At 45.9% G+C, this 13,329-nt stretch overlaps 1 protein-coding gene and 1 long non-coding RNA gene across 2 annotated transcripts in view; one reads left to right on the forward strand and one right to left on the reverse strand.

Moving 5' to 3' along the window:
* Positions 1–729: 729 nt before the first annotated feature.
* LOC143659388 (uncharacterized) lies at positions 730–10,830 on the forward strand. Its single transcript, XR_013163516.1, has 5 exons — positions 730–867; positions 1,737–1,783; positions 2,757–2,849; positions 10,057–10,149; positions 10,661–10,830. It is a non-coding gene; the product is annotated as an uncharacterized LOC143659388 (long non-coding RNA).
* Positions 10,724–13,329, reverse strand: part of LOC143659387 (zinc finger protein 536-like) — a 29,929-nt gene continuing 27,323 nt past the window's right edge. Inside the window, exon 4 of the mRNA XM_077132280.1 lies at positions 10,724–11,730. Coding sequence (XP_076988395.1) covers positions 11,723–11,730 — 8 coding nt within the window. The 3' untranslated portion in view covers positions 10,724–11,722. The remainder of the gene's footprint in view (positions 11,731–13,329) is intronic.

The raw sequence follows: 13,329 nt of genomic DNA on the forward strand, positions 1-13,329 counted from the left end.
AAAGCAACAAGTCCTTTGTTCTGTTGACAGCAGTTATTACAATTAATTCATTTTGTGATTGGTACTTGCACTGAGTGACAAGGTGTTATTTTACCTCAGTAAAAGTTAAAGTGGTAATGCCTACATGCTCGCAACACTGTGGGCTTGCTATCATTCTAGAAGAAAAGGCTGACTTGAGGCTGCCTGCTCAGCCACCACCCTCTCCACAACCCCCACACTAGTCTGAGTTGGGAGCAGGTGCTGGTTACTCTGCTAAAAGTTTCTGCCTCCCAGTGCACTGGGTTGGTTGCAAAGTTTTTCCTCAAGGCATGAGGTATAAATGTGACTCAGAGGGAATGTTGAAGAACAGGCTGATGCCACAATATGCCTTGTCTTTTGACCCATCACTGTTTACCCAACCAAACTTTCACTTGCAGGACTGGTTCTCCTACCTGGACATCAGGACTTGTCAACCATGGTATTACTGACATTTGGGGTCCAGTAATTCTCGGGGGGGGGGGGGCGGCTGATCCTATGCATGGTAAGATGTTTCACAACCTGCTTGGACTCTAGCCACTAGATACCAGGATCAGAACCCCTTTCCCAGTTGTGACAACCAAAAAATGTGTTCAGACATTGCCAAATGTCCCCTGGGAGACACCATCACCACTGGTTTAGAAGCACTGCTGTACACAGAACCCCTGGCTGTTCATCCTATTATAATAGAAGATTCTAGAATCTCTCCTCTGACACTGGTCCTGTCTCAAGTTCTCTGAGGCTACCCCAGTGGCCCAGAAGCAGAGAGGTAGATCCCAGCAACCATGTCCCAAAGGAAAGGATGAAGTAGGCAAAGGAGAGAGAGATTGAATGAAGGAGTTAGAAACCTAAGTAAGAATGGGGTCACCAAGCCCATTTCAAAGGGAGACTTTTCCTGAAGAGCCCAGAATTTCCTTTAGCTAAGATGATCAAAAGAAGCCACTTTCTGATTATAGGTTTTTCCACCCTCATCAGGGTTTGCAAAAAATTCATGATATAATAAATGCTCCAGCACAAGAATATAATGAACAAAACTTGACCATAGTCATTATTGTGAACACACCAGGCTTTGAAAATGCTGGTTATCTGAGTGCTTTGGTGGTTTGGCTTCTGGATAAAGGGATAGTTCCCTCTATGTTCACTTATTTCTACTGACAATTTGACTCTCTATACTGGACTTTCTTATATAGATGCCACCTCGTCACATCCAGGGAGGGGTGCAGGTGGGATGCTGTCCCAGAGGCCAGGACTGCCTTAGAGAACAGCCAGTTTTCTGCAGCATGGACATAGGACAGCAAAGCCCCAAATCCTTCACCAATTAACTGGAGCCCCAGTGCATCGGGACCAAGGGCCTACTGTCCCAGCTGCACCAGAGCAGGCCAGGATTTTGCCAGGGCTCAGGGTCCACCCAACATGCTTTTCAGTAAGAGCAGCTCAGCAGCACTTGACTCGCACCCACGCCCTGGCATGGGAAAGCCATTGACAGGGAGCCGTGGACAGCCTCTCAATTCTTTTTTATTAGCAGTGTTTATCACCTTCTCAAAATCAATTGCATATTTTAAATTAAAACAAATGACTATTTTGAGACTAATCAATAGTTGCATCGTTGCCTTATAAAAAGTAAAAAAGCCAACTGTAAAATCATCCTCATCTTTGCTTGCACCAATCCAATTTCAATACAATTCAATATTTAATAAATAAAATCCTCTTTGTCTGTGCAGAACAACGGCATACAAAATGCAAAAGATTTCATGGTATCCAAGACCTGGTGAGTTGGAAAGTGTTTCCTCTTCCCTGTAAACTTGTGGCCTCCCAGAGCTCTTCTCCCCGCCTTCACATATTAGAAGCCGTTTGTTCTTATTAAGACTAAAGAAAAGGGTTTATATATTTAATGACTCTAAAACCAAAATGCTACCTACTGTCTGCACAATTGCCATTTTATCTCTTTAAACTTCTCTGGCTTGACGTTTTTAAAAGGGCAAAAGCAGAAAACCCTTATATAATACCTAATTTGTACATCTGCGGTTTCCCTCTGACTGGTACAGGCACCATATGTTTTTAATTATCATAATAGCCCTAAAGAACCTGTTCGGTGGGAAACACATATGATCCTTTTATTACTGGTTTGTAATTTAAACAGTTTTAACAGAAAAGGTCTGGCTATAGGGGAGTGGCAGGCTCAAAGGCCTAAAATCCAGTTCGTTGACCTCTGGAGGCTCAAGTTCAGTTCCCACCCACCGAGGCAGGACCTCCTTCCCCCTGCTTGACAGAGGTAATTGGCCACATGTGAAGCAGCTCTCTGGGACCTCAGAAGACATAATCTGTGATCTCCAGCGACGCCGCGTTTCAATCGGAACCTGACACAGGAGATGGAGGTTGATAAATATTATCCTAGTCTGTCCTAGGCAGCTTTCTCCATTAGGGACTGGGCCTGCCAGAGGCCAGGCCACCCACTCTCTTCTCCATGCCACCTGGGCCCCAGGGAAGGATTGGGAAGGTGAGAGGTCAGTTCTCCTTGAGGCCCTCTCCCTCGGGGCTGGGGGGAAAAGGGGAAAGTTCCCCAGCCTACCCCCAAGCCTGGAAGTGGCTGAACAAACAAAGTTCAAAAACTAACTGATTTGCAGACTGAGGGATAGTAAATATCTGGGGATTATTTAACCGATTTTTCTTTGATGGAGAGGTGAGAAGACTGAGTTACAGGATCTCTGGGCCACAGCCCAGCTCCTCTGGTCTGCCTCCAGGTTCCTCTCCTGCCTGCTCCTGGATGAAGTTGGAATTGGAACTGCTTGGAATTGCTTCATATTCTCCTGGGACCCAGAGCTACCAGTTGGGAGGCAAGTGTTATTTTTATTTATGTTTGTCTGTTTATTGATATGCATTTCAAACAAGTATTAGAGGTGAGGAGCAGGGACTCCAGATCTTCATTGCCTGGCTTTGAATTTCAGCTCACTTACTTGCTGAGTGCTCTCCAATAAGGTAAGTAGCTTCTCTGGGCCTCAATTTCCCCACATGTAAAATGGGAAAGCCAGCCATTAAATTTACCTCGTAGGGTTTTTATGAGGAGTAATGAAAGAATAGCTCTTGTATTGTCACCTGTAAGGTGCTTAGAACAGAACTTGCCCCAAGCACACAGTATTTACTGTATTGCAATGAACTTGGAAAGTGGAGGTCAACACAGAGCATCGGATACAACTGCTAGCCTACGAGGGCCATTTCTGGAACAGAGTGAAATTGTGGGGGAGAATAGTCATCTTCCCTTAATACGAGAGATAAAATGCCCCAATTTGGCTGGCTTGTTCAATGGGACAAAATCTCCAGATTATAACTGATTTCTGGGTGGTTCCTGCAGGCACCAAGGGAGAAAGACAGGTGGTGGGGAGCATTGTTAAGGGCTGGGCTCAGTGGGGATCAGCTGAGTTTTCAACTAGGCTGTCCAAATAGCAGGGCAGATGCCACCGTAGTTGTCATGAAAGTGTTTTCCTCTTTTCTACTCCTGATGTTTTATTATATAAAATTTTTTTGGTCACAGTTTGATGCTACAAATGCAATACATTAGGAAAGTGGTATGATGCAGCTGATGATAGACACTGCTACCTTCTGCCTTCTGCACGCTGCTTGCCAGGTCAAGGGTTCGGCTTACAGCCCACGCAGCTCTGTGCATTCTGTGCCCTGGTTCTGCTCAGTGCACAGCTGGGAAGATGGAGGATCAGAGACTCCCACGCCGGAAGGGTTACTAGGCCAGCAGCTTGGAAGAATGGCAGTTGAGTCTACACTTCTGCATTTTGTAGGGAAGATAACCTGTCTTTTGGGCTCAGTTTCCTCATTCATACAATGGGTTCTGATATGACGGAGTTTGCTCATGAGAAAGTGGCCAGGAACCACCAGGTGCTGAGAAAGAGCCTGCAGGGCAGCTAATGGAGCCTCCACAGGAGCACATCGGTCCTGGGTGCCCCTTTCATCTTTCCTGCTCTGACAAGCTTTCTCCGGGGTCAGCGGATGGGACAGGAGCTCTTTGGCTAATCCCACTCTTGAGGAAGAAGGAAATCAGAAGCCCAGATCTGACTCACTAAGTGACCCTAGAAGACCCAGAGAGGAAATTCTCTAGAAATTTTTTTAAAACAGCAAAAAATGGAAGGGGAGAGGCATTGCAAAACCCCCGCTGCAAAGGGGCTGCTCTTTCCTTTCGGGGAGAAGAGGGCCAGATGGCCGTAATCATTTGAGATGTCAGCGGTGACCTCTCAACTCAGCAAACAGCAAGTGCATCTTAATCAGAAGGCATCCTTCCTGCCCTCCGGACAAGCCGATGGCGCTGACCCGCCCCCTGAGGAAACGAGACCTTCTTAATCACAGGCTGCGCAGAGGAGCTTCCCTTCCACCACGGCAGGGACCGCAGTGACCATTCTCCCACTCCCACTGCCTGGGGCCAGCCCCCGGCTCTGTTACCTAAGCCCAGCCCAGGCCGGAACGAAGGCGTCTCCAAATTTCCAATTCTGGGCATCATAACTCACGTTACTTGGATCCCATCTGCACCCAGGGAAGGCAGAGCAGGGAAAAGAGCATAAAACACAAAGTTCCCACAGACAACATCTGTCTTAGTGCAAACAATGGACCATTATCTTGTAAATAATTCTGATTAAGCTGCAGCAGTCTTTCCTCCTACAACTAGCACTGGGGAGCAGAGGGGAGGACGGTGCTGCCTGAACTCTGAGTCGGCACCCGGGTGCTGCTCTGAGGCAGCCCCCCAGTAGTTTTACCAGTGCGATTGAGCCCCGCCCCCATCCTGCCCGACCTCCAGCCACAGAAGGGCCCCCCAGATGAGCCCCCTGCCACCTCCAAAGCCCAGGCGTTTGCCTGGACGGTTTCTCTCCGCCTTCATCCCCTCATTTCTTGCGGGTTATTCTTTTCCTTTCTCTTTCTCCCCTACCCCTTTCCCCACACTTCCCTCGCCTCGAAACCCCACCTCTGACATTTTTCTTTTACTCAGTTCTTATTCGTTTTCTCTCCTCTTACCTTCTCTTTTCCTTTAATTTCATCTTCTGGAGTTTCAAATTTCTCTTTTCCTCCCTTTCTCCCTGGTCTTCTCTCGGCCTTCTATCTCCCCTTCTCTCCCTACCCATGTCTTTTGCCATCTCATTCTTGGGTCCTCTTTGCTCTGAGTTCCTCTGTGGCTCTCTTTTCCCTGCCCTTGCCCCACAACCCAAGATCCCTTGGCTTGCCAACCCAGTGTGCCCTGTCCCTGGGGCTGCTCCGCCTTACAGGGAGTGGTGTTGAGGCTGGGGATTCTGAGGCCTGCAGACCCCAGACTGCTCTCTGGTTCACTTCTTTGGGGTTGTTGGGAGTTCCAGGTGGGAACACTCGACCCCATGGGAATTCCTCTTGCCAACCCCTCATGCCCTGCCCCAATCCAAAGGCCTCCAGTGTTTTCCAGGATGGTGAGGTCAGCCCCTTCTGTACTCCTGCCGTTACCACCTCCACGTCTCCTGCTGAATAACTCCCTGGCACGCAAAAGAAATAGTTTCCCAAGCATTGGTGAAATCCAAGGTTTTTCCCAAGACCTCCCCCTACCCACACCATTGGTGAAATCCAGGTATTTAACCTCTGCAAATGAGAGTTGATCATTCACTTTGCAACTGTATTTACCCCAGAGTCCTTGAGAAAATCTCCCCTGAAATTAACAATTAAAATCAAACCATTGGCCAGAGTGTGATTTAAAGTCGACTCTTGGAGTTTTAGTGTAAAGCGAAAGCCACTGCTATAAATTCCACCAAAGATTTTTAAGAAGTCTCCCAGTTGTAATTCCTTTGAACCATTAGGAAACAGGAAAACAGCTCAGTTAGAGCCCCAAATGATATTTCTGCATGTCCCAGGAATGATCTAACTGGAGGACCAAGAACTGGGACAGCTTCTCCCAGGCAACCTTTCTAAGGTTTCATTCCAGGAATGGGAGGTTTCTGGTTGGACCATCTAGTAATGAGTTCAGACCAGGAAGGATGGGGAGACATGCTTTACAACGTTTTGGCCAGATTCTCTACCTCTGTGGCAAGGTCTTAGCAGGTCCTGCGTCTTCATGAGAGCCCTGTCTCATGTCTGATTGGCAGCAGAGGTCTTAAAATAACTGAAATATGCATGGCTAACCAACCTCCAAGTTACTCATATTCGTTTTATTCAGTGTTCCATTTGATGGATAATAAAACTGAGGCAGTAATGTTATGAAATATCTGTGATAAGACATTCAATTGAAAGCAAAAAGCCAAGAACTTGAGGGATTCAAACTTGGAAACAGCACGTGCTGTTCCAAAGTAGGGGTCCTTGCTAGTCAGGAATGTCTCTGGGTCAAGGGAACTCTGAGGATGGAAAAGTGGGAAGATAACAAGTATGGAAGAAAGAGAGTGCAAATTACTTCTTTGCTCCATGCATGAAAGATGGAGGATGGTGCTATCTCACTGCTTCCTTTTTCTCCCTCTAAGTGTCACCCAGTGGGGGCACATACATCCAAGAGGGACCCACTGGATTAACAGATTGGGATTTGCAAAGTGCTTGAGGAAATCTTAATCATCATGGATCTCAGTTGTAAATATGAGGTTGAAAAAAATTTTTTTTTAATTATAAAGTCAAATCAGGTTTTCCTTGCACTTCCATGAAGCCAAATATCCAGTTTCATTGGCCCCTCTATTTTATTCTATTGTAACTGAATTCCAGAAGAAAGAAATTCCTCAATGTTCTTCCTACAATTTAACAACAAAAATAATGTCTTGGTTCAGCAAGTATTCACAGGGTCTCCTCCAAGCTGAAGTTGCACATGAGTGTACTGGCGGAAATGCCAGCTTGGCTCCCTTTTACCATGACCCAACAGGAGTAAGTGTTCATGAGTACTCTAGGTCATCTGAAAAGTCAGTGCTAGAAGGGTCCATAAAAGCCACAGGGTTTAAAACCTGGGAGAGTCCCAAGAGGACATCCAAGTCACCCCCTCCTTTCACCCAGAGGGAAATAGTGCCTTGCAAAGAGCAGGGAGTTGCCTAAGCATTGTAGTGCAGGACTGCCACTAGGTGCTGGGTCTCCTGACCCCCAGGCAACCCTGTGACCCTGTTGCTGTCTCTAAGCTGAGAAGCTGTGCACTTCTCAGTACTGAAAATGAGTATTTTATGCCCCATGAAAGACCGTGGAATGCACATCTTTTCTCATCCTTGGCTCTGACAAATCTGTGACCTTCTACAATGATGGACTGATGAGGGTGTAAAATTTTCAGGTCAAGGGATTCTCACCGGTTGTGGATGCTAGTGGTGCCCACTCCTTCCCTTCTGGTTCCCTAGCATGCCTAAGTCCTCCTGTTTCCCTCTCCCTGAGGGTTTTCTCTAGCTACAGGATAAATGCTTGGCCTTTGGGATGGGCTGGAGTGATGCTGAACTAAGTAGAGGTGCAAAGTTGGTGGATACATACCCCAGCTTCTTCCGCCCTCATAGGGGCAATTCTGAGGCGTGTCCCACATGATATCTTAGAGAATCCCCAGAGGGATTGAGCTCCATTTGCCAGCAGCGGCAACTCTTTCATTCACATTGCCTGGCTTAGCTTTCCTTCCTACTCTAATTTCTCCAGCTCACTCATGCTTCCTGGGATGGCTTCCCATGTAATCTACCTGCAGTCAGGTCCTCGTCTCAAAATCTGCTTTTGGGAGAAGCCAACTAGGTCTCCCATAAATCTTAGAGGACTAAGAAGATTAATGGTTCCTTCTCCTTGACAAGAAAGAGCAGTAAGCCCCCCCTTATCTACCAGGACCATCCCACATCCTGGCGAAATATCTGCCTCCAGCTCATTCCCCAAGTGTGTGGCACATCTTGGAGCAACCAATCCTGAGGTCCCCAGGTCATATAAAACACATCTCAAAAGGAGCAAAACAACCTGTCCATCATACAAAAAGAGCAATAATTTGGTAAAATAATTGCAAATTTTCTTTCCTGGCTTGGCTGCATTTCTCCTTTTATGCAGATTATTGAGAGTATGTCATGTTTATCTGATGACAGAAGTTCAAAAAGACAACTTAAACCTGTGAGCAGTGGGTTACCATTAGATCGGTATGTATGGACAGCTCCACAAAGAATATGAAAGGCCAGCCAATGTCTGGGTGCACAAATAGTCAATTTTTTGCTAACGAAATAACTGTGCAGAGTTTCCCCAAGTTTAACTTTGAAAATGCATGTTGTTTGCTCAAGAAGCAGAATCCGCTCCTGCAGAGACAACATTGCTGATGTGCTTGCTGTTATTTAGGAATGTGATTTAATCACTGTGAAAGCTCTTTGAGAAAAGATGACTATACATGAGTAACGATCACTTCTCAAAGTTTGGATTCTTCTCCCCACCCCACCAGTGTATCTAAATTTCACCAAAGGTAAAAAACATTTCCCGACTGTTTCAATGTGTGGACCTGAAGACTCTCTTAACAAAAGCTGCAGAGAACCTTTCATTTCCTTGGCCTTGTTCATCTGAAGTCACTGATACCTCCTTGAAACTCTGTTCTAAGAGACCATGGAGCTTTCTTGTCCATCTCAGACCAGTGGACCAACTAGGCTTGGAAAGGGTAGAGACTGTGGAGCTGAAGAGAGATCGACTAGGTAGTGTTTGGTGGTTGTTCCAAGTCAGAGTCCAGGCAGGTGGGGCTTGTTATGATCCCATGGGGGAATGGGTGGTGGTGGGAACCAGCAGGAGGCAGAATTGCCAGCCCCCATGTAGAACTGTGAAATGAAGTCAGCTACTCATAAGATGGAATCCACCCAACTCTCTCTCAGGATGTTCTCAAGGATGCAAGTGCTGAGAAGGAAACAATGACGAAGAGGTGGGTGGGGAACAGGGGCTGCTGAAGGCGTTATGAGGTGGCTGCAGTGAAATGAGAGATGGGGAGGAGGCTGGAAGAGTAAGAATCCACAAAGGTCTCTTCCACGCTTGAGAAGTTACCCCTGGAGAGCAACTCAGGAAATACTCCGTGCTTTAGAAGTGGAAATGCTACTAAGTCCTCCAGCTTGGAGACCCCATTAGGGGGATTGAGCCCTTGTGGAAGGAAGAGAGGATGGCAGATGCCTGGATATGCTACTCCAGGGAACCTTCCCGGCTGTCAGTACAAGAGGCCCCGGATGATGTGTTCCCTTTGGTGACTTCTTCCTCCTTCTCTTGCACTGCACTGACTCAGTTCTCAAGGCCCTGCCACTCTCACTGCTTCTGGACCCCTCTGAGCCTCATCCCAGCTGGACTGGCAAAACCAGCAGGTCCCATGTTGGCGGTAAGAGAGTAGGGAAAGTGACTCTAGATGATGAACAATGCTTGGGACCATGTGTTCCATCCTGGGCAGAGGACCCCTTAGGCCCCTGGCAGCTTTCAGCAGAACCCTCTCCTCCCCATTCACATCCCGAGGCTGGAGACATTGGTCTGGAAGGGCACTGAAAGGGCCCACTTCCCCTGGAGCAATTGCCCAGGCTGAGGAAGTATTCAGAAACAAGGGCAAACTCTCTGGGTTCTATTGTGTGCAGACCCAGACCACCCGCTGGTTGGTGGGAACTCACCCTGTGTACCCTGGGCCTGGTGGGTAGGATCCCTTTGCCTTCGTCCTGCCTCGGCATTTTGAGATCCATCATATTTTGCCACTGATACCTACAGTGTAACCTACCTCTCAGCTTCATGGGAACAGAATCAGGTGACAGTCTTGGGTACTGAATCCTGGAAAAGCTAGCCATCTTCTTCAAGAAGAGCTTTATTCTTCTATTTTGGGTTTTTAGCACACATTCTCAAACTTGGAGTTTCTCAAGTCCCACTCACTCCCCCAAATAAGAGACAATCTAATATTGTATTAGAATCTTTGGGGTCAAGTTCAGGGGATGGTTTCAGCCAGTCAAGGTGATGTGATTGTTCTGTCACTAAGGCCAGGGTTGTTTAAATGGACATTTCTGGACTTCTATCCCCAGGTTGACACAGGAAATCATTTCTTTGGAGATGGGAAATGGACTTGGGATGTGGGACTTATCAGTAGAATGATGTATAAAACCTTTGTTCCCATAGGACGAAAGTTATACAGGAAACAGGGAAGTTGGTGCAATTTAGAAGTTTATAAAACACACCTGAGCAAAGAAGCTTGGAAATACTGTTGAAAAGGTAGGACCCCAAAGTCCAACTCATGGACAAAAAACAAACAAAACAAAACAAAACCACGCAACATGAACAAAAGCCAAATCCTTCCTTCCCATATACCTCCCACCAAGTGGTAAGGTCGGGGAGAGAGCAGGCAATAGTCTGTTAAGACAAACACAGGACGGCCAAAAAATCTCAGTGGAACAAAAATATCCCCAAACTCCCATAATTCTGAGCACCTTCCCATTAAAAACTACCTTCACAGGATGAGAAGAAAATACGAAGGTTTGCTACAAAAGGGTTGGCATGTGCAGCTTCCCGTATCAGCTATGAAGCACCGCTGGGGTGCTCCACAGGCCTGGAGCCCAGCCCTCCTCTAGTCACAGTCCTGGGAACTGTCGTAGGGGCAGAGGCCTAAGCGTTCTCTGCACAGAGAGATGCACACGTGCCCCTTGCCTCTTCCCCCTCTGCCAGTCATACCACCCAAACCAGGAGGTCCCTTAACATTTGCATGTTTATGGATTGTTATTTATAGGGCCTGCCCAAAGATTGATGGAAAAATGCAACAAGTTGCCCAGCCAATAGCCCAAAGAGCTACATAAATATTATTCTCTGAACGTCCTGTGGAGGCTTCCAACTGATAGAAGAAAATGTCGAAGGGTCAGGAGGTGTTGCGGAATGAATTAACATAATGACTCAAAACTACACTAATGTTTCACAGCTTTTTTTTTTATTAGCAATACCAAGATAAGTTATTGAAGCATTTTTAGTATTGTTTTACATTCCATTCATAAATGACCTAACTTAGAACTCAGCATACAGCACACTTAAAGATATAGTTTGACACGTATTCAGAAAGCTACAATTATTATAACTTACATGCCTTCATTACCAGGAACACCTTAATATATCTTCTAATTACTCCAACAATACTCTATTCCAAAGCACATGATAACCCAGTACAAGTTTATACATTTTGCTTCAATCACCATTTTTAAATTGCAGATGTCAGGGTGCTGTACCCTGGAATTTCAGTCATCTGTTCCTGGTTAATATGACCACCCGATACAATATTAAACTAGCAATATTACTGCTGAAATACTATGGATAAAGATAATTACTGCACTTTTCTGTATTCTTCTAAAGTGTTACAAAATACAGGACACTCAGACAAGCAGTAGTGCCAACGAGACCATCCCCTGGCCCACCTCTAGAGGCTGGGGTGAGCAGCGTATCAGGCCCCACGGTCAGGTTTTTCACAGGTGAAGGAACCTCCAATCCACCAGCATTTGTCACTCGGGATTTTTTATTTTGAGGGAATTTTCTCCCCCATTCAAGCTACTAAACCTTTGCAATCCATGACTAATAGTGGAACATATGGGGCAATATTTTTAGCCTCCATGATTATTTGCTATATATACTGTAGGTTGGTGTGCCGCGTGTATACACATACCTATGCCAAGAGTAATTATTTATTCAACACACATATGTGTATACATTCTTCTCTTGACTTTACACGATTAACAAGCTGCAGATAACCACCGAGGAGCACGAACAGACAAGGGCAAGTCCAGAGAGACCGACTAGAACAGGGGTGTCACTTACCTGCAAGAAAATGTGCAGATTCATTAAACAATCCCGCAACCATTTTGGCTAGAGGCAATTGAAAGCAAGGGCAGGGCCACATTCCCTAATTGTTTAATGGAATAATGACAATAAAGTGATATTTATGAAATTTGGTCCTTCCGTCTCTGGCTAAGGCAAGAATAGTCTACATGATTAGAGCAGGTTGGCAATTAGACGCAGAGGTGCTGTTGATCAGTGCTAAGTAATAGGAGATAATTACTACTTATTTGAAACCTGGGCTTTGCAGACAACATCTGAAAATTAAAAAAAAAAAAAAAGGAAAAAAGAACCCAATTCCTTCAGCAGCTAAGATGTGGCATGTGTCTAAATGCATATCCATTCCAACCTTCACTTTGACTCAACAGCTTAAAAAGATAGATTCCACAGCTGTAAACTAGGACACAGAGCATTAGAAAGTGATGGGGTCCCATTGTCCCTACTTTATACAGCAGTGCTAGGCCTGCTCTGAGAGTTTTCATTCCCCCAGTGAAGTGGGTCTCTTCTGACAACACTCACTCTCTTCTTCCTTCCCAGTCTTGGAGTCATTGCCAGGGGGAAAAAAATTTATATATATATATATATACACACACACACACACATATACATATATATTTAACCAAAGAGCTTGGCTGCTCTCTCCTCCTGCACTAGGCTTGGTCCAGGACATCAAGTATTGTGCAATCCAGAGAGAATATGGGCACAGCAATCAAAATGAAAGCTACCAGACTTTTCTCCTGCTTAAGAGGCACTGTTGATTCAGACAGTAGCTTTTGGAGCCAAAAATATGCAGCAAAAGGAAAGGAACATAAACAAGGCTAAATGTCACCAGTGTTTGCCGACTTACAGACACCATCCATTTGTTTGTTCTGAAATGACGAGTGGACCATTTGGCAAATACAATGGTATTCACACAACAGTTCTGTCATCCTGTGCTGCAAACGACATCACATCAATGGCATTCCATTTAATTTTTAAAAAGGGAAGGGGAGGAGGAGAAAATGCCAAAAGAGTTTGGCGAAGGAAGGCTGCCATCCAAAGTGGCTGCCTCTTTATCAAGAATAATATTCAAGGCAAGGCTTGGGCCAGGGTAGGGAAGAGAATCCTGAGGTATGGTTTCTGTAGGAGAGCCTGGCAGGTATCACTTTTGCTTTGTCTCACCAGAGTCCAAAGGCAAAGGCTCTACAGGAGTCAAGCAGAGAGGGAGGGATTGTGATCTGTATTAACTTCCAAGGTTTTATCCCTGAACTTCAGGGCAGGCCAAATGGCCCTCCCCATTGCAATCCGGTATCAGGCCCCGGGCACAAAACTATCTATTACTGGGAGAAGGCTGGACCCATGGAATCAATGGCCAATCAGTAAATGATAAAATTGGGCAAAGGGAGGACTGCACAGATGTGCTTTATCCTACAGATTTGGCCAGACCATCTATATGACAATCAGTTCATGCAAAAGAGGAGAGGAGACAGTGATTGCTCATTTGGCTTTAAATAAACCACGCCATCCCCAGAAACACCAAGATCTTAAGCAGAGATCCCTTGGAATCTGGCTGCCCTCCCTTTTGTCTGCTAGCTTTAGCCT

Source organism: Tamandua tetradactyla, chromosome 16, assembly GCF_023851605.1.
Source record: "Tamandua tetradactyla isolate mTamTet1 chromosome 16, mTamTet1.pri, whole genome shotgun sequence".
Lineage (NCBI taxonomy): Eukaryota > Metazoa > Chordata > Mammalia > Pilosa > Myrmecophagidae > Tamandua > Tamandua tetradactyla.